We start from the raw sequence: 27741 nt of genomic DNA, 5'->3' as shown, positions 1-27741 counted from the left end.
TCCAGGGCCAGTTCGCCGTGCAGGTAATTATGCTCTCCACACAGAGATGCGGAGTACAGCTGCACGTAATCACGGTTCACCGGCAGAGGGTTCACTATATACACCGCAAGGTGTTTGAATCCTCCACCTCCCAGCTTCGGCTATTCCCTTAATAAAAACACAAAAACGTAGACGCTGCAACTGTTCAAACTTTTTAAAGAACGCATGCTTTGTTTCACTCATGTACAGTTCATTACTAGAAGACAGCTGTTAGGAATAGCGTAAAAAAGTTGTCGCAGTTTCACCTGAAAGGCGAAGCATCAATTGCGATAGCAAATTTGAAGAGAGCTATATAGCTTTATCAACTGTATAAACTTGGACATGCAGCAGCACCGGCAACACGCAGAACTGTTGTCGACGCCGTCGGCGTTTTGCCCGCGTTCGCTCAAAATGCGTGCGGCGTTGGTGACTGTTGCCGGAGCATCTGATATAAAAAGGCACTTGGTGCCGCAGCTAAACGTCGCCTCCCTTCCCTCCCCCTTCCCCCCCCCTCCCGCACGGCCTTTCGCGCGTCGGAAGAAGGCACGTTTGCTCTACATATATGGTGATTGTAGAGGAGGAAAGAGACGCCTACTTCTGCAGCCCTTAAGGGAGCACAGCGCAGAATGCGCGTTTGTTCTCCGCCGTGCGTTCACTCCCCGTGAAAGCGCGCGTCCCTCGCGCACCATTCCTATATACACATGTGCTACGCGGGAAACAAATATCAGCGTACTGCTGCGCCGAAAGAAAACGTGGCGAAAACTGGTTGACTTCTCGCTTTATCGTGCAAAAGCGTCCCTTACAAGTTCATACGTCAGCACGCCCATTATGCTTACTTTCGTTCCGGTGGTTCGTACATCGGTTCTTAACTTCGGCACATCAGGCCTATTCCATACCGCGTTAAATATAGAGGGGAACAGGTATCAGTGGAAGTTGCATCGAATGATGGGGTTCATGGGGGCGCCCTGGGCGCAGCCGAATGCAACCCCGAATTCCCGCGTGTTCATCACGGGCGTGTTGCAGCGCAGGAACGGAGGCGGGTAGACGGCGTGCCGACTGAACGCGTAGCCTTGGTCCGAGCAGAACATGAAGCAGCCGCTGATGAAGAATAGTTGCTGCGCTGTGTAGCCCAGCGAAGCTGCCGGTCCATCGCCACCCAGCTGCGCCTCGGACTGTTGCCGCAGCAGTGCCTCGAACGCCAGATGAGCCTTCTCGAGGCCCGCGTTGTCGGCGAATGCCTCCGAGATGGAGTTGTTGCCCAGGGTCTGGCTGCCCGAAGCGTCGTTGATCTGCTGCAGCCATCGCGCGCACAGGGGTTCTTAGGGAAAGTGCGGGGAACGAGTGAACATGCAAAGGGTACAAAAGAAATTCACAGCTCTTCCTCTGTCGAGAAAATGGGGGATAAGCGAAGCTACTGGGAAGACGACGCTGTCGCAGGCGTTCCGCTTCGTTTGCCCTAAACTCAGGGTCGGCGGGCTCTTCGCTGACGTTTGGCCTCAACATCTCGCTCCCGCCACTCGGCGTCCGCGGCTCTTCGCTGATGTTTCTCCTGGGCTTCGGAAGCCCTCACGCTGGAATCAGCTCGCTAGAATCGGACGAGAAGCTTCGCTTACCTCCATTTTCTCGACAGGGGAAGGGCTGGTGATTTTGTCTCTTTGGGTCCCACGTGTGACAAGGGTAGTTCAAGGGCGCGTTACAGGTCCCCGAGCCCACAGGGGTACGTGCCATTGAGCTTTTGAGCCTTTCTGCACGATCGCCAGGATCGGCCCAACTTTCACCGTGAAATCACCACCACCACCGCCGACACTTGTGAAGCAATGCAAGATTCGCTTGAAAAAGCACGCTGAGCGTTCAAGCTAGAGGCCTTGCACATAGGTGTTACTCGCTGAAATCACCTGTTTGGCAAGGCAAGCGAGGCGGGTGAGCAACTCCTTGCGCGAGGACGGGCTGTAGAGCGTCAGCGGCTGCACGTGCTGGTCGAAGGTCGAATGGGCAACGTCGAACGCGTGGGACAGCTCGTGTGCGATGACGCGGCCCAGGCTGCCGAAGTGGATTGCCGGCACATGAGCGTCCTCTGCGAACGGCGACTGTGCCGTACGAAGAGCATGTGATACGGTCACGGTTTCCAAACGATTGCCTACACAAACTTAGGGTGTTCTCCTCGGAGATAACCCGTTATATTTAGCGCGCGAGATTGATAATAGCTGACCGCATGCAGTATTCAGTCCATGTAGTACCCGTCATCGGCGAGCAATACTGCTGTGTTGCTAATCGCAGTTGCACATCAGAATTTTGCAGGAAGAGAGAAAAGATACAGCAAGTCGAAATAGGGAGCAATAAGAGAATTAGTATTATGGAACATAATCGCAATGTTAAATGAATAGAGCGAATAAAATGAATAGGGTGCGGCAGGCATCCGAGAACGAACACACGAGTAAAGGTAAAAGACTCACACTTTCCACCATTGTGTTTGATCCTAATTTCCTACAAGGGTAATAATGTCTACGCTACTCTAGTTCATTTGATTAAGAGAGAGAGAGAGAAAATGATTTACTGAAAGGTAGGGAGGTTAGCAAGGACTGAGCCCGGTTGGCTACCCTACACTGGGGGAAAGGAAAGGGGGAGAGAGAGATTAAGAGAAGAATAGAAAGTCCACTGTTGATATCGCCGATGTAGCAACAGATCTCTGTGCTATCACTGATGATCAATCAGTCCGGATCATAGACGATCACTCAGTCCTGTAGTTTTTAAAAATCGCAGCAGCGCTTTTGTGGCCTTTTGCAGCAGTGATATTCGAGGCCATGGTCCCAAGATCTTGCTTAAGGTGAACGGCCTTCTATCTAGCCTATTGAGAACGTTGCAGAGGTCATGTCTTTCGTTTTGAAAAGATGGACAGTAGCATAGTAGGTGTTCTATAGTCTCATCGACACCGCAGGCATTACACTCATTTGATTAAACCACCGATAACATCAATGACGTTCTCGATGCGGCTGCGAAAGCGTTTGTAAATATTGATGTGGTGGTCCTTCTGGGTGTTGGCAATTGTGTCCACAATGATTGCCTTCAAATAGCGTTGGTGTTGTGAGGTTATTTGTTGGATTCCCTACCAACAACGTTCCACGCGCAGTCCATGAGGTGTAGGCCTGGATACTTGGGAAGCACATGTTATCAGCGACGTCGTCACGAAAGCGTTCAGAGAACCGCCCTCGTGACCCGAAGCCATGTGCTGCATGCGCAGACACAAGCTGGAAGTATCATGCTTGTTCTTTGACGACATGTTCAATACAAGGCTACACTCATTCCGACGCTTCAGCTTATATAGAAACAGCGGTTGTGATGCTTTCAGCATAGACTTTGGGTAGCAGGACGTAACCCCACTGCAGAAAACTCCCAAAGCCGTTAGAGATGCCCGAAAATTCGTTTGTAATAGAGTGGGAACTTACGTATAGGGCTAGAACCAAGTCATTCTTCATTTATTTTGTTGGGCTTTTGAACTGGCAGATCATTTTTTCGTCTCAAAAGAGCCAAAGCATGGCTCGCTTTCGGAATGCTTAAGCTTGTTCAGCAGGAGCTTCCACAGAATTATTCACCAATCAATCATTCTACAGAATCCTTCACCGTCTTCATGGTAGTTGCCTCCTTTTCATGATGTAAAGCTAGTAGTGGGTGTTTTTGTAAGTGACGCGTCTGATTGTACGCTCATAAACTTGAAGTTCTTTGGCAATTGTTTGCATTGATTTGCTGGGTTCGTCATCAAGGTCTTCTGTACTTGGTTGCGAAATTCAGCTGTCGTAAACCTATCCACTCGTTGGTGACCGTTTTTTTGATCTTTAGGCCACTGATTTTGGGTGCTGTTATTGGTCGAGCCGCTGTTTTTTATCCTTATTACAGATGATATCCTTTAAACACTTCTTTGTCACAAGGCAGTGAGAATAAAGTACGTTTCTTGTGTTTTGCAAAAGGGCAATATCCACGGCTACTGCTGCTTTCGCCAGCAGAAACGTGCAGCAAGATCGGGCTTTCATGTGTCCGCCAGCAGAGACCTGCGACCGTATCTTCGGCCTCCAGAGGCTTGCGCACACCACAAACGCCAGCAGAGGCCTTGGCACGCTTGCGACAAGTTCTATATGTTCTATAAGCTCGGGGTCCCGTGACTTTCAGAAAGAACCGACTTTATCTTTGCAGCGTCCGTAGACAATAAAGGCAAAATTATAGTGGTCGCCGTGACAGTGGCGTGTACTTTGCAGGTTAAAACTTATAAATGTACAGATGTTTCGTTTGCTTTTTTCATATCACGTCATGTTATCATCATTTGAACACTGAACAATCTATTGCATGCAGAGAGGCTGCCTTCACAACACTTGCCAACATTTACACAGTCATCAGAATAAATCACTCACGGCACTTGTTTTTAAATGAAATACACCACAACCATCTCCTGCAGAATGGCCTCGTCCATACTCTGGCCTACGCTTTACCAGCCTTTGACATTGAAAAAAAAATGTCATGCCAGACGCGAACACGATCTCACAAGAATGCAATGGTTCGGCCTTCGAGGATCAACCTCTTTCCCATTTTGACGCTACTTTAGATAATATTGGATTGTTGTATTACTAAAACTCTGTAATAATAAACAAGTAAGTAAATTGTTTTCTGAAAGAGAACGAAATGTGTAATGATTCTTTTTTGCTTTTTAGCTGCGGGAACACCACCTAACCCGTGCCGAAAGCTCGTGAACACGTGATCCGTAACCTGCCTGTAGTATAGTCCCGGAGATGACGACCACGTGGAAGACGGGCACGTAGTAGGCGTTCACTGCCATGACGGGCAGCAACATCTCGCTGCGCCGCTTGACCTTCTCCGGGTCGGCGTACATGAGGCGCCGGAGCTTGCGGAAGCGGCGCCGGCGAGCCTCGAGTAGCTGATCACCGAAGGAGCCCGCGTCCTTCGAGAAAGAGGGCAGGAAGTCGTAGCTTTTATCGGCGGCATCCGGTTGGAGCATGTGAGTCGTCATACCGTCCACAATCACGACACTCGTCATCCTGTCCTGTGTGTCGACATGCGTGGAAATCAGAGAGATCGGGAGAGAGAAAAAAATTTCGCTGAGGTTTAACTCTTGTAAACCTATTTATCACAAGCGAAAGGTGTGTTTGGAATGGTTTTGCAAAGGCTATGCACACAGTTTTTCATTAATCCATGCTTCCGCCGCGCTTGGTAAGCTTCTTTATAACGTGCTAATCTGGCCTCCCTTTGCTCCGGTGCTTCAGCAGCCAACTTTGCTTGAGATTTCGTAGCCTGGCGTCTAGCTATCTACTGGATGATTGGACTCAGGCTGTCGCTTGCGCTTAAGCGCACGCACAGACGACCCAGCCGGCGCGCCATCCATGGCAAGACTGAGCGACCGAGCTGCCGGTGAAGCAGCCGCTTAAACCCTCGCCTAGTCACGTGGTATCGCAGCTGTGAGGCTCCGAGCGAGCGCAGATGCGACGACTCTCAGCAGCGGATCACGTGGCGTGACGTCACACCAGTCATACTTGCACTCCCGGGGCTCGCGCTCCGGCGGCTCAAGGTCATTGCGACGCGATGAATAACATGGCGCAGTAGAGCTTTCGCTGTAAAGCTATTTCTAGGTAGCGCTTATGTTGTCTATGGCGACCGAAAAATTTCACAACCCTGCGGTAAGAGTTGCTTTCACAAAAGAAAGAAAAAACGAATATAAAATGTCACTACCGTTATGCTCATCTGTAAAGGCTCACATTTCTTTACTGACTATAGACTGTTCTCGTTAAAGTTGTGTTTGAATGGTGGTAGTTTATTATATACCAATATTTTCACTGCTTGGCGTCGAACTTTCTCATATCTGTTAATGAACGGAAACACTATTTGTATGCTGCCTCGGACGAAACACCTTTGATAATGAGCAATAATAGCAAGGATACGTTTGTTTATCAATAATGCTCGAATTCAATGAAACGGTAGTGCAACAGTCGTGGTACATGGTACGCAAGATGCGCCTAAGTTGAAATGTAGTTTGCCTTTGCGCCATCTGTCGATACCACAGGTGCCTTTTGGTTCTTTTGTTACCTGCTTATTATTATCAGCACATGTCTCATTTATATAATAATATTACCCACCTCAATCAGACGGAAAAAATATGTGCGAATTCATTTTAACATGTCATGGATAGTGCTTGACAACGTAGAAGTGTGTGTTGTATATATCAACCTTTATTAAATGTCTATGGCGCAGCTGTCATTGCATATTTTGCTTGGATTTTCACACAGTTGCTCTGATACTGTAAGCATGAGCTAGGTGTTGCTGTTTAACATGTGGTCGACCAGTCGCAGACTCGTGTCTTTGTGTTTCCGTCGTAGCTTCATGCTATGTTCGGGTGGATAAAGATTTTCCCTTTCACAGATTCTTGTGGAGCCTCGCTGATTCGATGTCAACCTTCTTTCACTCGAAATAAACTAGAAATAAAGTATTGAACCATTCGAAATGTGTTAATTCATTGACTCTCTTAGTGCGAGCCTTTGCCGCTGGAGGCTGGCTGTGTCTCTACCCTTGGTGCTGTGTTCGCATGGCGGGCTCACTTAATATACCATTTGCTATATATGGACAAAAAGGAATTGCAGCGGTGTCGGCAAGAGCTGCTTGTCATCCAAGAAGTTAGGGTTGACAGGCGGGTTGTGCGAGCGAGTCGCTTGGGACAATGCCAGTAAATGTGCAGCGCATCGGAGGAACTTCAGCGTGCCGGTTAATGAGGTCCGCTCTCAACTTGGCGTTGGGTGACGTCGTTCGGTCGCGTTCAGTTTCTCCGCTACTGGTGAGCGCCCTCTCGTGTGCGTTCACAGCGAAATGATGGTAGGAGCACCTTGTTGTTTTAATATTTCTATTGTGTGGTTTAACGTCCCGAAACTGTGCAGAGGATTACGAGGGACGTAGTAGTGGCGAGCTCCGAACTGATTTCGGCTACCGGGGGTTCATTAACCTGCATACAATGCATGGTACGCAAGGGCTTTTGCATTCCGCCTCCATCGGAATGTGGCCGTCGCGGTCGGGAATTGAACCCGCGACCTCGTGTTCTGCCACACGATGCCACAGCCACTGGTTTGTAGCGTTATCATTGTGAGGGACATTTTAGAGTTATTGGCATTCATCATGATCATCATCATCAGCTTATATTTATGTCCACTCCTGGACGATGGCCTCTCTTTGCGATCTCCAATTACCCCGGTCTTGCGCTAGCTGAACAGTAAATCAATTACGAACAGTTAAATCAGCAAAATGGCAGTTCGTGGCGTGACCTACAGTAATATGAGAAAGAGAAAATAATGTATTGCAGTCGGGGATCTAAACACGAGTGCTGTGGTCACCAGTTGCTCAAATCATGTCACGACCCTGCGTGGCAAAAAATAAATAGCTTTATGTACCAGCATGTTCCGTGAATAACGTTGTGGCACTGGTATGTCAGTCTAATGGTTTTCTACAATCGAACGTAAACTTGAAAAACAAACAAAACAACAGAAATAAAGAAAGAAATAAAAACGAATGCACTTGCATATGCTGACGCGGATAGATTTTTAGGTGAGGAGAAAAAGCTATAGCGACTGAAAATACGAGAATCTAATAAGGACGGAATCGAGGACAGTAGCACGATGGATCTCCTCATCTCATCTTAAAAGTACGGCGCTTCTGCCATTTATTGACCACAGGCGCTGTAAGGATTGCGGCACTGTTTTCTTTCGTCAACCGTACGGATTATTCCAGAAGCAATTTACGGGGTCACCCTGAAGAGGCGTGAATGAGCACGTGTTTCTCTTCGACGTATTTTCATTGCAAAGTGGATCATATTGAGAGATGAAAGTCTGATGGCGAAACACGTAGGAAGATTCTGCTTTCGAAGGGCACCTCCAAGATTTTGCCTTCGAAGGGCACCTCCACCGCCAAACGAAGTTTGGTGTGGATGCTCACATGCCAGGCTGAGAACTTGCGGGAGATCCTCGCATGTATCCTGTTCTCCTCGTCCTTCATAGGTACACGCCCATCGTCTCGATCAACGCACAGCGCTCGGCTTTTGTATACAGCTTGGCGCGTTGGTACGGTACAGGGGATAAGTAGGACAGGAAATCGTCGACTTTCCACAGCGACCGGTGGATATAGCTGCTTGCTTGCACAGTGTGGCCGGTGCCTCGCGGCTAAATTTTTCGGCTTGAAAAGTCGAGGTCTTTGGTTCAAGCCCATGCCGGATACCTTTTACGCTGTTTACATGGAGGTGAGCTGGATTCACTATTTAAATACCGGCACCACTCACTAAATGTTTCGCCTCGTTGATGGCTCGCATATTTTGGACCAACACAACGTTTTATAAATTAGTGCCTATGTCATGAAAGAGAAGACGAATATTGGAGTCTTGAAAGAACAGTAATAGTGGATGGTTGGTGTAATCCTCTTGTTGAGGTGTTGTGACAAGTGCAACAAGCTTGTTCTTGCGGCCCCCTTTTATTTGCGTCATCTGTAAACCATTCAGGCCCACGGGTAGTGGTAATAAAGTTGAGGGGTCGAAATTCACAAAGCTTTTTGATCGTAAGCCCCTTTCACCATTGGCCAGTCGCCGTCGGTAATAACATGTCCGATATCATAATTGGCTGACATGAGCTCTTACAAACAGTTTTCAGCGCAAGAATATTTTTATGAATACAGACCCAGATTCGTTAACAATTCCCGTACACTAAGCTAACTTAGTCTAATATGTTTCCTCGATTCACTCACGTATTGGCGCGTTTAACCTTAAGGCAGCGGAGATCGCCATACGTGTAGTGGTGGTGGAGCGGGCTAACTAAAAGAAGTCAAATTTCTGCTCATTCGGATGATTATAACTGTCAGAACTCTGCGACCTTTTATTTTTCTCTTCCCACTACTCGCTACATTTAGATGGCGCGGGGCAAGTTGACCTTTCTCGCCTTACATTTCGCCTTTCTCACTCTTTCCGTTTACATGAAACCCACTATGGTGGCCTCTATGGCTAACTCCTTCTCAGCGCGAGCTCGCAGCTTCGATTCCTTGTCATCCTACTGCATTCTAATAGGGCCAGATTGCAAATACGTTTTTGCCGCTTTGTGGCGTTAAATCAATCAATCAATCAATCAATCAATCAACTAATCAACCAATTAATCAATCCATCTGTTGGACTGGTTGTAGTATCAGAGCTGGCACGCACCACATTCGCTTTCGAAGTGTTCGCGTCCATCCACGCGAGGCTTCGGAAGGAGCGGACGGAGGCGTTGCGGATGTGCTCGGCGAGTGCAGCAGCCTGCTTCACCATGTCCATGCGCCCGATGGCCCCGAGGAGCAAGTGACCCATGGCAGCCGGTGCCAGCTGCAGCATGGCGGCAACGCAGATCTTGGCGCTCAGCACGGGAGAGTCCCGTAAGCTGAACTTCTTGGAACAGCCGGACAGCGTTGCAGAGAAGGCGTACGCCTCGTTCATGACAACCTTGGAGGAAAAAAATGACCTTTTTTGATGTTGCATGGCTTCGCATTAGAATGGTTCATCCGCAAGATATATTTTTGAACTATGACGTCGTTCAATTCATATCACTCTTAAAAGCGAACATATGGCTGTCTTAACCGTCGCGGAGTCAAATTTCGTCCAGTCCATCTTGTAATTTGTCGCTCACGATGTGGTTAGAGGCTCACGATGACACCATGAGTCACTAGTCCAGTGCTTCATACAAGTCTTCATTGAGCGAAAGGTCATGCAGTCGCTTTCAGTTCGTGTTGATTTGAGGGAACGCATGCAGTGTGAGGCATTCAAACCTTAAATTGAAGGACATTATTACCCAGCGCGGAACCCTTTCGGCAGTTGAGAACACGGTAAAATAAAAGATTGGTGGTATTACGCAACGTGAAACTAAGAGAACTCGCGTTTTGAATATGGCCGCTCTAATGCATATAACTCAATAGATCGGTATTTTTTCTAGACCTTTTACGGCAACCATACACATGGGTGCCGCCATATTTGCACACGTGACAGCGCCTGCCATTGAGCGCTTCCTGCGTGGCGTTTGCCCGCTTGTTCGCAATGGCCATGGCGGCCGCAGGCATGGCTTTGAAAACCGCTATTTCGGCCACCACGGTATAGCTGTGAGTGGGTAGATGAAAGAAGACTGGCCAAAGCTGCAACGACAGTGCAAGTATATCTTTCAGTATCAGTTTCAGTTTATCGACGTATTCATGAATAAATGAAGACATTCGTGGCTACATTCATGAATACATTAATGTATTGTGTCTGCGCTGCAATCTTAATAGCGTACGAGCTTACCGGCTGAAGACGACGAATGTAGCAGCCTGATGTTTGCTTTAGTCTTCGAATACCCTTTATATTCTAGTCTTTACAGTGATATATTTCTAGGGCTGTTATAGCCCAGCGACTGTTGTCGTCGTTAGCTCTATATGCGACAACTTTGCTCGGCAATGAGCTGTGTTCTCGAGTAGAAAATGCCTGTTTGCGACCTGCTCCGACCACGTAATTCTTGTCAAGAGCGCTGATCAGATAACTTGGTAATGGTTTTACCATAACTTGAAGCACAAATTAAAATGTATGCGCGTACGCATGTACAAAATGTTGCAAGTGGCTGAGCATTCGCTCGCCTGGTTTTTGATTCCTGGCTCAGCAAGAAAACTCGCGGTTCCCGCTTATTATTCCATGTTTGAGTTCGATGTATTGGAAAGTGAAGTTTCTCTAGTATGTCAGTCGCGCTTGCCTAGGAAGAACATATCGCTGACGTCCGTACTCATCGAAGTTCAAAATTTCGTGATATTTTGTACCAGCGGTGGCGGTAAAGCCGTGTGTGTTGCCGGTGATTGGTTGCCGGTGATTGTCGGCTATCGACAATCCAGCGCTGGCAGTAAAACTGGTTGTGCTCTTTTGTGGAAAGGTGTGCATGACGAATGGTCGTAAACACGGGCACTCCTTGTGCAGCTGAGGCGGGCGAAGCTCGCACACAGCCTCAAGCAACACATTCATTTTTTCTGTCGCAGTTCTTACAGTTTACGACCGAACATGTCTTGCTTCTGCTATTGCACATTTTAAATAACTATCACTAAGTAATTCCAGGCCTCTCAGGGGAACGTTGCTGGAGGCTGCAGTTATTTACTGCTCTCATTTAGGAAGCACAGCTGTTCAACATGTTTGGGGAGCAGCGACCATCCCCCTGCATGTCGCAATTCTTTCAGACACCGAAAAAAAACGATGCTTACTGTATCAGTGTATCATGGCAAAGAGATGAGGCAAAAGGAAACAGAAGAGTCGTGTTTCCTGACTAGGCCTTCATCCCGGTTCGTAAAAACGGGACAGCAGCAGTGGCACCGGCAAAGAAACGTTCAAGAACAGCTCAGGTCAAATACATCAGATATAGAATTCATCAAAAACATTTACCATACATACAAACTTACGCAATAAATGTAAAAAATATAAACAATTTGATACTGATATCTTATGATCAGTAAACATAAGCAAATCAAAGGTAAATACTTCAAGCAATATTCAAGGAACACTTACGATGTGTATGACGTTACATCTGGAGTGTAATGAAGAACACTTAAGCAAACAGAAGTAGACTATAGCATAACTGCGAGTCGGCCTAGTTGGAAGATATTAATTAAAAAAAAACTTTTTGTGCGCAAACAATCAAGCATGAAGAAAAGAAGCAACACAAGGACGAGAGCTTTCTAACAACTGGTTTTATTTTCGAAGAACCATTTGCTTAAGAACCCGCAGATCTGCGCGATCTGTGGGTTCTTAGTAGACATCGCAAGTGGTACAAACAAAGCACAAACACACAAACCGCTTCAGCCTGGGTCGAAAAGTAATCTTACTTTCTTTTTAAAATGGTATACAGATCTGCTCAATTGTGCAATTTCAATTACAGAAGGAAGTTTATTACATAGTTCTACTATTTGATGATCTAGTAATTGAGTGCCATAATTTCTCCTCGGTCTGATGGAAAGAAGTGAGATCATTCGTAAGTTATAATGAATATCACGGCTGAGGTACATATTGCTGAATGAAGGAAAGTCTTGTTTACTACGATAATAGATAAGGACCATTAGTTTATACTTATAGCACTTTAGAAAAACGCATTACGTGAAAAACAGAGAATAAGATTTTTACGGCTACCAGGCCTTCTCATTAATAGCTTCAATGCTTTTTGTTGCATGATTATCAATTTTTTTTGCATCGGTCTTATTACACGTGCCCCAAACTAAGTTGCAGTAAGTGAGATGCGAATGAACAAGAGAAAAGTAAAGCTGCTTTGCTACAGAAAATGGAAGATGGTTAATGCGGTTGATAACACCTATGGATCGAGCCATTTTCATTTTAACATGAGTGGCGTGAACAGACCAGATCATATCGACCAGCTCAACTACTATTACGTGCGATTTCTGAATCATCGAAATAGAGTTTTGGGTTGTGCTTTATTGCTTTGTTAGTAGCATGGCATAGTCTGAAATTCGTTTTTTAACGTCTAATGTCAATTGATTTCGAATGAGCCAAGCCTGTAATTTGTCAAGCCACTTATTCGCTCGCTGCTCAAGTTCTTTTATGTCGGAGCCAGAAAAAAATATGTTAGTATTGTCAGCGTATAGGATAATGTTCGAAGTTGAAGAAATGTTACAATGCCATTTATATACGTAGATGAATAGTGAATAGGAGAGGTCCTAATATGGATCGCTTAGGTACACCATATTTTAATGTTCCATGGTCAGAGCAAGTGTTGTTATGTAGCCTTATGTACTGTTGTCTTCCAGTCAGGTAGCTTTCCATTAGGTCTTTAGCGATGCCACGAATGCCTTAAATTTCTAATTTTGTTCGTAGAATATCATGTTGGACCGAATCAAACGCTTTGCTGAAGTCAAGAACGAGATCACCAGTAAAAAGTTTCTTTCAATGTTTTAAATGCGAAGCATTTCTTGGAGCACATTTGCCACTTTGAATCTATCTATCTATCTATCTATCTATCTATCTATCTATCTATCTATCTATCTATCTATCTATCTATCTATCTATCTATCTATCTATCTATCTATCTATCTATCTATCTATCTATCTATCTATCTATCTATCTATCTATCTATCTATCTATCTATCTAGCCGCCTACGTCTTGGTGCTATCATGGTCATATCGTGTTTCATCCTTGGTGTTTACCAAAATTGGCATACTATAACAAGAGTGTATGACGAAGATAAATGATAGATCATGACATGAATGTCATGACATACGTGTCATGTAGATCATGACACAGCCACGTAAAATGTCAATGACCAAGCGAAAAAACATTAACACTCAAAAACCACTGAAATGGGTTCGGTCGTGGGTACTAAGTGAAGGAAAGACTAACGGATGATGGTAGAAGTCATAGTCAAGAGCATGACTCAGCATAAATGACGATGACTCAGCAAAAAAGATTAACACTCAGAAACCACTTAAATGGGTTCTGACAAGGATAGTATGTGAAGGAAACACTAAAGGATGATGGTAGAAGTCACAGTGATGAACATGACTCAGCAAAAATGACAATGACTGAGCGAAAAAAGAATAACACTCAAAAACCACTCAAATGGGTTATGACGTGGGTACTAAGTGAAGGACACACTAAAGGATAATGGTAGAAGTCATAGTCAAGAGCATGACTCAGCAAAAATGACGATGACTCAGTGAAAAAAGATTAACACTCAAAAGCCACTGAAATGGGTTCTGACTTGAGTACTAAGTGAAGGAAACACTGAAGGATGCTGGTAGAAGTCATTGTCATGAGCATGACTGAGCAAAAATGATAGACTCAGCGAAAAAAGATTAACACTCAAAAGCCACTGAAATGGGTTCTGACTTGAGTACTAAGTGAAGGAAACACTAAAGGATGCTGGTAGAAGTCATAGTCATGAGCATGACTCAGCAAAAATGACAATGACTCAGCGAAAAAAGAATAACACTCAAAAACCACTGAAATGGGTTCTGACGTGGGTACTAAGTGAAGGAAACACTAAAGGATGGTGGTATAGAAATCAGTCATGAACATGAATCAGCAAAAATGACAATGACTCAGCTAAAACAGATTAACACTCAAAAACCGATGGGATGGGTTCAGATGTGGTACTAAGTGGTCAATGGTTGATGGTTGAAGTCAATGGTTGAAGTCATAGTCATGAGCATTGCTAAGGCGTTCGCCTAAAGGTCTCCTAGGCGTTGCTAAAGGGACTCCTGAGCATTCATGACGTGAATGTCATGACATGCGTGTCATGTAGGTCATGAAAAAGCCGCCTACATCTTGGTGCTCTCATGGTCATTTCGTTAACTTGGTAGGTTCACTGCAAACTGCTTCGCATAACATCGATTCCCACCGGGCGTGGGATCTGCCTGCTTTTTTATCTACTGTATAGGTTAGCAAGCAGTCATTCTCGGAACTTGATTTGCACAGATACGTTCAAGTGTGAACAACCTATTTATCTGTCTATGCGAAATACAACAGCAACTAAACAGCAAATCTGCGCAATCTCTTCGTAAGCATGCCTTAAGAAAACGTGCGCTGAGAGCGAACCCCTCGAAAGCCTGCATAAATTGGCAAATGTAATCGTTTGCTGGTACTCGACATTCCCGACAGATCGCTGAAGCCTGTTGACAGCATCAATAAAACTGTTGGACACTTTAGGAAAGATCTCCGCCTATGGCCATGGTGGCCACCAACTCTTCACCGATCTTTATTGAGGTTTTGACAATTACGAGTTTTAGGATTTTACCGCATTGTTGTGAGGACTGTCAGCAGTGTCTTCAAAAGCTCTACTATGATTTTGCAGATATTCTTCTTGATAGCTTTAGTCGTCGGCATTTGGCGATCACTTGGAAATCGCGCGCTAAACACGAGACGTGGCAACTGCAGAGGAAGGAGGAGGGTAAGGAGCGAGGAAGAACTCTTAGTAGGTGATGCTGCCACTTGCCACACGTGGTATTGGTTCTGGAGTCGATCGAACGGACAGGAGAGGGCCGGTTCTTGCCCTTACTGGCTGACAATCACGACTGCGTCAAGTGCATTAACTGAAGACACTTTAAAGTTTGTGAGAGGACCTCGGTCCCGCTATTAGTGAAATGCACGTATACTCCTAACTTGCGCCCGTCGCTTCGGAAGCAGTCCTACAAAGCTGAATGCCGACAGCCCCATTGTTAAGAGCTTGCGACTCCTATGCATTACATCTTCACTCCGCATCGGCGCCACTGTGGTAGATTACAAGCTGACGGCGTACTTACCCTCCAGCCCAAGAACAACATCAGGTCGGACATAGCGTTTTCGTAGCGGGACATCACGCTCCACAGAAAGAAGAGCGGGCTCTGGCTGTACGCGAAGAACACGTCACTGGGACCCACCTGCACGAATCACACGTTCGATGCGTTCATCCGCGTACCGCAATGAAAACGACGCAGTGATTTTTAAAGGGAATAACTTTCGTAGGCTATTTCGCCCGTTCTCGCGGGGTCGTATTTTCACCGCCGATAACAAGACTTCGATGCCAGGACCAATATCGCATGACCGAGTAGTGGGGGGCCGCTGGTCGTTGAACGCCTACTAATATTATAGCTTTTTGAGACGCATTTGAGTCGCGAAAGCTTTGGGACGTCACAAGGTTCCCTTGCCGAGCTGGAGCGCTCGGGAAGAACAGGCCTCCTCTTTTGCCGCCGCCCTCTGTCACTGTGTCCGCTGGAAGAGAGGGCACCGGCACCGGCAGAGAGAGAAGAGGATGGCAGTTGCCTTACAGTCCGCTGTGCTTCACGCCGCTGGACACAACACACACATGACGAATCGACCTATGCGATTCCGCTTATACTACCGCTGCAGATGTGCTGCTCAACGGCATTGTTCTTTACGGAATCATGCAATGAAGCAAGAAATGCTGCCTGAACATCCTCACTGCGACAGATATACGCCTTCAAACGCAGCATTCATCTGGAAAATTCGGCAGACACAATTAAGACTGCCTGCGTGTGGGAATGCGAAAGATGATACCGTTTGTAGACCTCGGAAGGTCATGAACGCGCTCATATTATACACTCATGACGTGGCGTCACTCCTGCGCATTGTCTGCGCCGTCACGTGCCCAATGACGCACGCACTAGGCCACACCTTTAGTGAGCAAGATGGCTGTGACGTGACGTGTGTTATCAGTAGAGTGTACTAGACAATGGTCGAGTGGGCCGAACGGCGCTCTGCCGCTGAGGCGCCGCGTGTGGAAAAATAGTGCGAGGGCGCTGCGAGCGAACTCGATTGGGGCGGAGACGCGCTCCGCGGCATATTCAACGTACTTTCGCTGCGGGTGCCGAGGCCGATTGCGCATAGTACGCTCTTAAAATAGCGCTTTATTTCAACTGTAAATTTATGTTTACACCATTTTGCCAAACATATATATTTGAGGCATAGATCGAGAACGCGACGTCTTCACTTTTGCTGTCGTTGTCAAGCGCGTCGTCTGCTAGCGAGCGCGCGTTCGCTATACGCGGACGCTGGCGGACGCCCAGTTTTTCTCGCAGAACCTCTATGCAGTACATTTTTTAATGGTTTAGTTACTTCGGTGCGCCCATGACTCGTGACGGCCGGTGCCAAATGTAGTTTTAGCCAGGTGAACTGCTGTTTTTACCACTACCCTGTAAACGTAAATGGTATCTCCGCACCATGAAGGCTACGTAAGAAAATTTTATTATTGATATCGTGGCATTTTACATGCGCTTCTTGTTGGTGGATATTGATCAGGGACAATGATCGAAGAAAACAATAATAGAGTGAAATAAACCAGGTTTATTAACTGCGTGGCGCCAAGAATGACCAATGTATTTCTAGGTAATGAAATCAAAGGGTACAGAGACATGTATATTTACGATATATATATGTAAGGGAAAAATTACAAATATTATAAATGCAACAATTTAAAAAGTGAGAACTCCCGACCGGAATAAGCACACGTGTTTGCAGTAACAAACACACTTATTAGTGAATACTGGAAATAAAACTCTCATTCGCAGCAATAATATTGATAGCAGGCAAAACCATCTTTATATATATATATATATATATATATATATATATATATATATATATGAACGGCTACGTTCACTTAGCCGGTGCACTATCATAACGACCATAATGAAACAAAGGAACGGCATGTTTCACATACACGCAGAGATATGTGCAGATCTGTTGCGTTCGTTGAAGAAGTACGTACCACATGGGGCACCCAGTTCTAATGGGTTGCAAACATCGTGAGACTGTCAAAAAAGTTTTCCTTGTCTGAATCAAGTTAGCAGACTTACAGGCTGCCCCAAAACGGGGCGTTTATATTGAATGAGAGCTAGGAACTTGTTAAGCAGGACTTATTAACACCCGTCCTTTAATTGTCTCAGGAACTGCGCCTCTACGCAACAGCCACGACTCTCCGGCAGCACAATCATTCGGAATAACAGTCCTCACTTGCATGCAGTCACTCACCTTTGAGCTTTCAATTGTGCTGTTATGCGTTACATTCGAACGGAAATTACTATTCGGCGTCATACAGTATATCAATGACACTGGCGTGCGCGCGCGCGCGCGCGCGCACAAACACACACACACACACACACACACACACACACACACACACACACACACACACACACACACACACACACACACACACACACACACACACACACACACACACACACACACACACACACACACACACACACACACACGCACGCGCACGCACGCACGCACGCACGCATATATATATATATATATATATATATATATATATATATATATATATATATTGTAAAGATGTAAAGATGAAGACAAGCACTTGGGCTCGGGCGCTCGGACACTGGGCGCTAGGGGGCGAACGAGAAAAAAGAGGAAGTGGGCAGAGAATAGAACAGCCGGCCCAGTGAACGGGTGTTGTCTCTGTGTCTCCGTTCATTACAATGGCGCAGTCGGCGAACGCCAAGTCTTAAGGGGCTTCAGCCTTAAGCACCGTCCTGCGGAGGCCTTGCGTCCTCCGGCATCTCGCCGTCCAGGGTCCTTCCTGCGAGGGTACGCCGTCAACGCTTCCCTTCGCATAGATGCCGCGCCTGGGACTACGTCAAGGGAACGCCGTCCACGCTTCCCATGCCCTTCATCCCGGCCCCACAACATCATCGACCTCTCAGCCAGCAAGGGATGCTGTTCACGCTCCCCTGGCCATGCTTCCGGCTGCAGGGAGTACCGCGACCGCCACCAGCCCTGGCTCAAAGGATGCCGTCCACGCTCCCTTGGCCAGTGGTCCTGCTGGCCCGAGTACTGCGGCCGCTGCCGCCGCCTCAGTGTGCGCGGTTTCCGCCCCTGCTTCCTCGCCCGGTTTGGCACCGGGAACCATGGCTGATATAACTCGAGCCATCTCAACACTGTCACGACGGTTTGAAGACGCCGCCAAGATTCTGACATCCGCTACCGCGTATGGTATGCGGCTTCCTGTGTGCGACTTAGCACTTCCTGAGTTTCGTGGGTTCCATGGCTGAAGATTGCCGACTCCTTGGGCGACAGGCACGGTTGGTCCGACGGTGCCAAACGTTCGTATGCAGAGGGAAGACTTCGTGAAGCCGCCGAAGGGTGGAACAGGTACAACGGTCATACGTACCGGTCATGGCGTGAGTGGTCAGAAGCACTGCTAACAGTTTTCGGGAGCCTTGCTTCGTCATACGATGATCGATTTATGCGGATGCGAACTCGACGCCAAGGCCCATCTGAAGATGTCGTCGTCTACATTTATGACAAATTAAGGCTCCTCGGCGCATGCAGCCTGACCTGGCCTTCTCCTACGGCTTGGCAATACGTACTGGATGGACTGCTAAATCCCACACATGAGGCCATTTTGGCAGCCCAACCCCTCGAAACAACAGCAGAAGTTTTTTCTCGTAAAGCAGCCGAGCTGCAAGAAAGCGGACGACGCCGGCAGGCTCTCGGTACGCTGAATACAGGCTCCTCGCGGGACCTGCATCCTCTATCTAGACAAGGCTCTACAACATTCTGCGGCAGGTGCCAATGCAACGACCCCGCAGACTCCCTACAAGAGAACCACAACCGGCCTTACTACGAGACGTGCGAGCTACCACTACTTCAAGTGCACGTCGATAAAATCGACGACTTATGTCCTGCTGTGGACACAGACGCTGAACGGTCAGCTATGAATAGTGTGTCGTCGGCGCTATCCACCAACGAGATGGCCCGCCAGCCCGTCTACGAGACGACGTTAGGCCCACGTGTCAAGCAGCGAGAACCCGACCAGGGCCCGGACCGACCTTCCCAGAGTCCCGCAATCACCCTCCTCGGGCAGCAGCAACAGCCGCGCGCAGGTCCACTCCGCCCGAAGCCACCACCGCACCAGGGGAGCAGCCGCAGCGCTCCGGTATCCTCCAGTACCCAGCAGCAACCAGTCCCAACACCCGATGGTTCCAGCAGCAGTGGCGGTGGCAATCCCTCAGCCCCGACTCCTGCCACCAGAGATCACGACCCGGTGTTCAGGCAAGCGTCAGCGGCCATTGACCAGAGCCATCCACCACCATGGTCGCCCACCTCCGCGAACGCTCCCGCCGGGGCCGTCGCCGTCAAGCGCAGCATCCACGCAGGCGTCAAGGCGCTCTCTCAAGGGTCAGTGCGGCGCCCAAGGCACAGCGGCCACCGCAACGAAGCGCCGCCCCAGAATGGCTCCGACCATGCCCTCCAGCCACCCAGAGAACCACCACCCGCGGACAGCTTCCCAAGCTACCCCTGTGACAGTCCCCGAAAGCCTGAGGAGAAGAGGGGAAGACCGGCAGCACCACCCACAAAAATCAACGGAGCGCCCTCCAAGGGAATCTCCCCCACCCCACCCGAAACCTACAACGCTGAGCGGCAGGACAATCGATGGCAAGACCTGCGACCAGAGCGCAATAGTCAGTGCCGACCCCCCGAGGAGTTGGTTGCGCGCTGGATGGTCTTGACGACTACTTCCGACGACGACTATACAATGATTTGCCAGCATCAGCGCGCATTCACAACCGCCAGAGCTATCTTCAGCAGCGTGGCCGAGTGTAAAGATGAAGACAAGCACTTGGGCTCGGGCTTTCGGACACCGGGCGCTAGGGGGCGAACGAGAAAAAAAGAGGAAGTGGGCAGAGAATAGAACAGCCGGCCCAGTGAACGGGTGTTGTCTCTGTGTCTCCGTTCATTACAATATATATAACTGAACGCAGCCGTTTATAATATACAAGCAGCAGAGTTGAGCGGTCATACATTTGGGACCAGCATTACATTTATGCATGAAATATAGGATAAGCGTAACATGTTTTTCTCGGAAATAAGTCTGGAGAATAATATATGTTGTTTACACCCCCAGAAATACGCCGAAGAACGCAGTCACCTGCTTTTTTCTTTTTCTTTGTTTAATATAAGCAAATTCTTCGGTTTTACGTGGCAAAACCACGATATGATTATGAGGCACCCGGTTAAGTTTTTGCCACCTGGGGTTCTTTAACGTGCACCTAAATAGAAGTACAAGAGTCTTTTTTCCATTTCGTTCCCATCGAATTCCGTGACCTGGATTGAACTCGCGAGCTCCAGTTTAGCAGCGCAACGCCGTATCCCCGATATAGGTATAATTAGGCTACCGCGCAGGCTTGTTTTCTTTTCCTTTTCTTTTTTGAAGTCATCATCATCATCATCATCATCATCATCAGCCTATATTTTATGTCCACTGCAGGACGAAGGCCTCTCCTTGCGATCTCCAATTACCCCTGTCTTGCGCTAGCGTATTCCAACTTGCACCTGCAAATTTCCTAACTTCATCATCCCATCTGGTTTTCTGCCGACCTCGACTGCGCTTCCCTTCTCTTGGTATCCATTCTGTAACCCTAATGGTCCACCGGTTATCCATCCTACGCATTACATGGCCTGCCCAGCTCCATTTCTTCCGCTTAATGTCAACTAGAATATCGGCTATCCCCGTTTGTTCTCTGATCCACACCGCTCTCTTCTGTCTTTTAACGTTAGTCCTAAGATTTTTCGTTCCATCGCTCTGTGTGCGGTCCTAAACTTGTTCTCGAGCTTCTTTGTTAACCTCCAAGTTTCTGCCCCATATGTTAGCACCGGTAGAATGCAATGACTGTGCGCTTTTCTTTTAAACGACAGTGGTAAGCTCCAAGTCAGGATTTGGCAATCCCGGCCGTATGCACTCCGACCCAATTTTATTCTTCTGTGAATTTCTTTCTCGTGACCAGGGTTCCCTGTGAATAATTGACCTAGATAAACGCCAACTTGGCTGACTGGCGATCCTGAATTCTTGTTCCCTTGCCAGGCTATTGAACATTATCTTTGTCTTCTGCATATTCATCTTCAACCCAATTCTTACACTTTCTCGATTAAGGTCCTCAATCATTTGTTGTAATTCGTCTCCATTGTTGCTGAATAGGACAATGTAATCTGCAAATCAAAGGTTGCTGAGATATTCGCCGTTGATCCTCACTCCTAAGCCTTCCCAGTCTAAGAGCTTGAATACTTCTAAGCATGCAGTGAATAGCACTGGAGAGATTGTGTCTCCTTGCCTGACCCCTTTCTTGACAGGTAACTTTCTACTTTTCTTGTGGAGAACCAAGGTAGCTGTGGAATCCTTGTAGATGTTTGCTAAGATATTCACGTATGCCTCCTGTACTCCTTGATTACGCAATGCCTCTATGACTGCTGGTATCTATACTGAATCAAATGCATTTTCATAATCTATGAAAGCCATGTAGAGAGGTTGATTGTACTCCGCAGATTTCTCGATTACCTGATTTATGAAGTATGATTTTTGAATTATCGACTGGAAAAAAATTCCACGTACGGCTTTTATGGTCAAAGATGAGCATATTGAATGACTACCAAAAACCGTTTTCGGCGCTCGAGGTCCTACCGCCATAAAAGACCCCGTACCTATTACTTCGCACTCTGTTACGCGAGGAAGGCGGAAACTTGAATGGAATGTTGCGCTGCAGTTTACTCTTTTTTTATCTATAACAATGCTTCCTGTAAATATGAGTGCAAAGCGCCGCATGGGGCAGATACATGCTGTTTACTTCTTTGAAGCGGCAAGCAGGAAGGTTACATGTATTTCTCCGTCTGCGTTTCACGAGACCTACTGATGGAAAACTATATGCGCAACAATACACACGAGAGATACATGCTGCTTGAAGAACGAGAAAAATATTTTTTCTCCAAAGGCAACCGTACAATAACATAGTACAATGAAAGCCGACACTGCGGCAGCAATGCACGCGCAATGACCGAGCGGTATTAAAAAATAATAAAAAATAAATAAATAAGAGAAAGAAAAGAAATTTATTCTTGAGGCATAAATACATGTCATATGCAATTATGAACCCCATTTGATCGGTCTGAACGCAAATACCAGAGCGCGAAGTAGTAGGAATGACCCTGCCGAGCAGTATCGCCAGCAGTTTCCAACGGCGCGACCTTGATGCGGCACAATCCACTTCGACCGCAGCGCCGCCCCAGTATTTTTCCATGTCGGGCGCCTCACTGCAAAGCATGCGCCGCCCCAGGCGCTCGTCCCACTCGACCATATTCTAGTTCACTCTAGCTATCAGGCACGCACTAGTCACACCTCTCGTAAGCCAGAACCGTGGAGCTGCCGTGGTGTTGGGGAAGCGGGCAGGGGTTCGATTCCCACCCTGACCGAAATGTGCGAAGTTCTCTATTCACAGTCATTAATTTACTTTGTGTACAGCAACATCTCAGAGAAATGTGACGTCAATCCGAGCGTTTCTCACATGTTCTTACTCTTTGCGGCGTCGGCCATTTTTGGTACCATCTTTCGGTCTCGCCGACGCCGACGGATTTTCCCGTAATGGGACATATAATTCTTTCGCATTATTAAAGCGAATGCTTTTCTACAGGCGTTTGGCTATTCGCTTACGTGGACAATCATCGTCGATAAGTTGTAGACTGTTTATTAGATGCGAAGCATCTTATGCTCGGGGCTATGTCACTCCCTACCTCCCTTCATCCATCCAACCGCCGTGCGTCCACACCCATACTGCGCATCCTCCTCCCCCTCCTCCCCTCTCCTTGTCTCATCTCCTCTCCTCTCGGCATTCCTCCTCTCCTCTCCGACGCTCCCGTTCTCTCCTGATTGCGCAACGAATGACAACACCTGCGTTTCCGCGCGCGTTCGGTGCGAACGCGGGCAAAACGCCGACGGCGTCGATAACAGTTCTGCGCGTTGCTGGTTTCTGCGGTTCTGGTCGAAGTTTATACAGCTGATAAAACTACCTTGAGTCGACCCCATGGCTTCTTCGCATACTACTCATGGTTCCCCTACGGGAAGATGGTGTAATTTTTTTATTTTGAAAATACGCTACGCTTCGTTCTTTTTTTCTGAGGAAGAACACGTCTCACTTGACAGCGAGTAAAAATATGGAGACCCCACGTGCTGAGGGAATCAATGTTATACGAAACATTTCACAGTTACCTGGCTATCGATCGGCATCGTTCTGACTCTGCAAAACGTAACCAGGTTTAACAACGTGTTTCTGTGAGATGAGATATTGTTGCACTATTTGTTGCTAGCTAGTTGGTTAATAATATATTTCGATGTGTTAAGAAGCGAGCCAAACTGAAAAAAAACGCAAAGAAAGATAAGGTCACGAAAGAGTGTCACTCGAAAATATGTTTTTTTTGAAGCAGACTGGCTCAATTTTATACGAAAGGGGGTAACGTGGGCAAATACGTCCGAGCAGTGCTATTAGACAGCAGGGGTTAAATTGCGAGAAAAAACAAAGAAAACCTAGAAAAAAACTTAAAAGAACGTGCCGACTTTAACGTAGAATCAAATAATTGATGTTCAGCACTGCGCAGTACCACAATTGCGCAGTACCACTGATACTACATACTGTTCCTTACTGATGTAAAAATGCCTCCTCTAATTCTCGTGCCGCGGCATTGTTGCTTGTGCTGAATATGCGGATGTAGGAAAGACTTTGCTAACACCTACAGGAATCACAGTGCATGGGAAAATGCACCGTGCAACGGCCTGGCTGTGCGATATACGGGGTGATCATGTTAAGTTTTCCGGGATCGTAAACATCACTTGTTGCATACAACATAATTCTATTTCTTGAGCTAGATTTTTCAGAGGCGAATATTGCTTGCACGAGAAATCGAAACACTTATTCAACTAATTAAGAAATATCCACTAAATAACTTCTAAATTATTGAATTACTGCATATATTGCAATTTACGAATTCTAGCCGGTGAGTTTGCGACGCGTATCCTCTTGGAATGGATTTTCAGAATGATACCAATTTGGAGGTATGCGCCATCAAACTCGCCGTAAAGATCCACTGTTGTTCCATTTATTAAAAAAAAAACGCTCTGTTATCCATTGAAGCACAAAGGCAACTGGAACACATATACATATATTTATACCGACACTTTAGGAAATAATATTTCAAAACTGGTGTCATACTGGAGATTCATTTCAAGTGTTTACGTCTTGCAAACTCACCAGCTACAATTCGTAAATAGATATATGTGCTGTAAAGTAATTAATGAAAAAGTTATTCAATGCATTTCTATTCATTAGTTGATTATGTGTTTCAATCTCGTGATTGTAATGTCCACCTCTTCGAATAATCCAGCTCATGGATAAAAATTATGTTATCTGTCCGAGGAGACTTATAAAATTCCGGAAAACTTAAGGATATCATCCCGTATACCTTACCGCAAGTAAACGGAATTTCGTACACCACGCCAACTGCGCAAGCCACATACGACTCAACACGCTTTTTGTCATAGGGACAGCTGCGGTACTGAAGTGCATGTGCACAAGCCAGCAAGCTTCCGCAGAGCCCCAAAAGGATGATGATGATGATGCATTTTTGGCATCCCCTTTGAAACGGGTCGGTGAAAAATTGTTAATCAGGTGCGCTATACATGCTTTTCATTCTAGCATTTTTTATTGCGATAGCAATTATATGGACACTCCAAAGCAGATTTCTGCCGTCGCCGTCGCCGTCGCCTTGAGGTTCCGTATGACGTCAATGGAGATGAAATCGTCGCCGCGCGCCGAACGCTGTCTGTGCGAGTGAAAGGGCGCGAGGGGCGCGCGCTTTCACGGGGAGTGAACGCACGGCTGAGAACAAACGCGCGTTCTGCGCCCTGATGATAAGTGGTTCTTGAGGGAAAGGGAAAGGTTGGCGCTATCTTCTGCAGCCCTTGAGGGAGCACGGCTCAGCGCCCTGCTCCCTTAAGAGCTGCAGAAGTAGGCGTCTCTTTCCCTCCTTTACAATCACCATATATGTAGAGCAAACGCGCCTTCTTTCGACGCGCGAGAGGCCGTGGGGGAGGGGGGGGGGAGGGGGAGGGAAGGGAGGCGACGTTTAGCTGCGGCACCAAGTGCCTATTTATATCAGAGGCTCCGGCAACAGTCACCAACGCCGCACGCATTTTGAGCGAACGCGGGCAAAACGCCGACGGCGTCGACAACAGTTCTGCGTGTTGCCGGTGCTGCTGCATGTCCAAGTTTATACAGCTGATAAAGCTAATATCATTACTCCGTATAGCTCTCTACAAATTTGCTATCGCAATTGATGCTTCGCCTTTCAGGTGAAACTGCGACAACTTTTTTGTAACACCTCCTTAATGTTTTTTTTATCTTCCTCCAAACTTCTCTATCTACCATGTACCGTTACCTGTGCCTGTAACAAATCGGGTCGTATCAATCTCTTCCCTGCTTTTTTTTTTCACCAATACTCTAAAGGTCTATTGCTTATTTCGACGGCAGAACGGTTGATGCTTCCGTGCACTATAAATCCAAGTGCTCCTGGAAGGTGCGCGTTACCTATGGGTCTCACTGGGTGGATCCCTTCGCATGGATATGCTGAGTGGTCTCCGGATTTTTGCTGCAGCATACACATGCCTCACCTTGTTGCGTATATTTGCTCCGGTATGTTTTAGATGCGGAGCATCTTATAGCTGCGGCCTGTCCCGCGGCGTCGTTGGCGTCGGCGTCAGCGTCCGTCCGCACCTCTCCTCATTCTCTCCACGCCAGCTGTGCGATAACGCCTCTCTCACCCTCTCCACGCCATCTGTTCGATAACGCGCTTCTCCCTCCGTGTCTTCATCCGCCACCTGTGCGATAGCGCGCGCATGCGCGCCTCTTCCTCTCCGCGCCAGCTCCTTATATAAACGCGGTGCATGCGCCGCTGCCTCAGTTGCTGCTTCGGTTTAGTCACGCTACGCCGTCCGATGCGCTGAATGGACGCCAACGAATCTGTCAACGAACTGTCTGGCACATCTTCAAACAGCAGCAGCCAGTTCATTAACAGAACCGCGAGCACCTCTGAAGACAAGGCTGCGCAGAGAAGAGCTCGCGACGCAGAACGTAAATGTCGGCGACGCGCAGCGGATCCAGATTCAGTTCGCCGACGCGAAGCCGCTTCGAAACGTCAGCGTCGAGCAGCGGATTCCATACTTCGAAACGTCAACGTCGAGCAGCGGATCCTGAGCTTCGAGAACGGGAAGCCGCGTTGGTTCGTGAACGTCGAGCAGCAGAACCTGAGGTTCGGGACCGTGAAGTTCAACGTAAACGTACGAAGCGAGCGGCGGAACCCGACCTTCGAGAACGGGAAGCCGCGTCGGTTCGATAACGTCGAGCAGCAGAACCTGAGGTTCGGGACCGTGAAGTTCAACGTAAACGTACGAAGCGAGCGGCGGAACCCGAAGTTCGAGAACGGGAAGCCGCGTGTAAACGTCAACAACGAGAGGCTGCTCCCGATGCTGCACGCGACGCGTGAACGCCGTTATAACGACCGCGATGCTCCGCATCAGCGCATGGTTCCCCTCGGGAAGATGGTGTAATTTTTTTTCTTTTTAGGCAACCAACTGGAGCATCAAATAGCAAGGCACTGCCCTTTGTATTATCGTACAAATTTTTCATGCTAATTTCATTCTTCTGATTCTTGTAAATCTCAATGGTCCTTTTTGTTTCCTTTTTTTGCAGGCGATTCACTGTCTCTCTTTCTGTCGCTTCCTTTTTGATGGCTCCTGTTTCTTTGTTTAGTTTCAATTACCCTGTAGTTGGTTGCCAACTTTCTTGACCTCTTCCTCTATTCCATTTTGTGTCCACGGTTTTCAGGTACAGATATTCGTGCACTTCAGCCAACCATTTATTTTAATCACCCATTTATTTTGATCCTTCTTCAAATAACAGGTACTTTGCTACCTGCTGGCTACCTTCATTAGGCTGTGGGCCACCTTTTGCATATACGGGACAACCTGCGGCCTTTTTTAGGCTAGCGGCTTGGCGTTGTGCTTGCCGTTCAATTTTTAAATGAAGGTTTAACTACTGTGACCATGACAGAGCAATGATACCAGGCTGAACGTAGGTATGCGACCTGATGCTTAAAACTTTCCTGAATCTGGCGAGAACAAGGGAGCGATAACGTAAAATGATTCCAAACTGTTTTGATTCCGATTTCTGCAAGCAGCCTCCACGATTGGACAAAACATTTTCGGGCCACTCCCAACTTCGCCTGTCTGTCACGCGACGTCACGAAAACCGCGATAGCTCCCCGTTTGATGTAACGTGTACACACTGATTATGCATGATTAAAGCACACAAAAGAAAA

The 27741-nt window shown here is 47.3% G+C and overlaps 1 protein-coding gene across 1 annotated transcript; it reads right to left on the bottom strand.

Annotated features, from left to right (window-relative positions):
- Positions 1–941: 941 nt before the first annotated feature.
- LOC119444436 (endothelin-converting enzyme 1) lies at positions 942–9508 on the bottom strand. Its single transcript, XM_049664593.1, has 4 exons — positions 9239–9508; positions 4775–5065; positions 1914–2105; positions 942–1310 (listed from the first exon to the last, which is right to left on the bottom strand). The coding sequence occupies exons 1-4, from the start codon at positions 9506–9508 to the stop codon at positions 942–944; spliced, it is 1122 nt and encodes a 373-aa protein (XP_049520550.1).
- Positions 9509–27741: the final 18233 nt, after the last annotated feature.

Source organism: Dermacentor silvarum, chromosome 3 (genome assembly GCF_013339745.2).
Source record: "Dermacentor silvarum isolate Dsil-2018 chromosome 3, BIME_Dsil_1.4, whole genome shotgun sequence".
Classification (NCBI taxonomy): domain Eukaryota; kingdom Metazoa; phylum Arthropoda; class Arachnida; order Ixodida; family Ixodidae; genus Dermacentor; species Dermacentor silvarum.
This window is presented reverse-complemented; position numbering and strand designations above follow the sequence as displayed.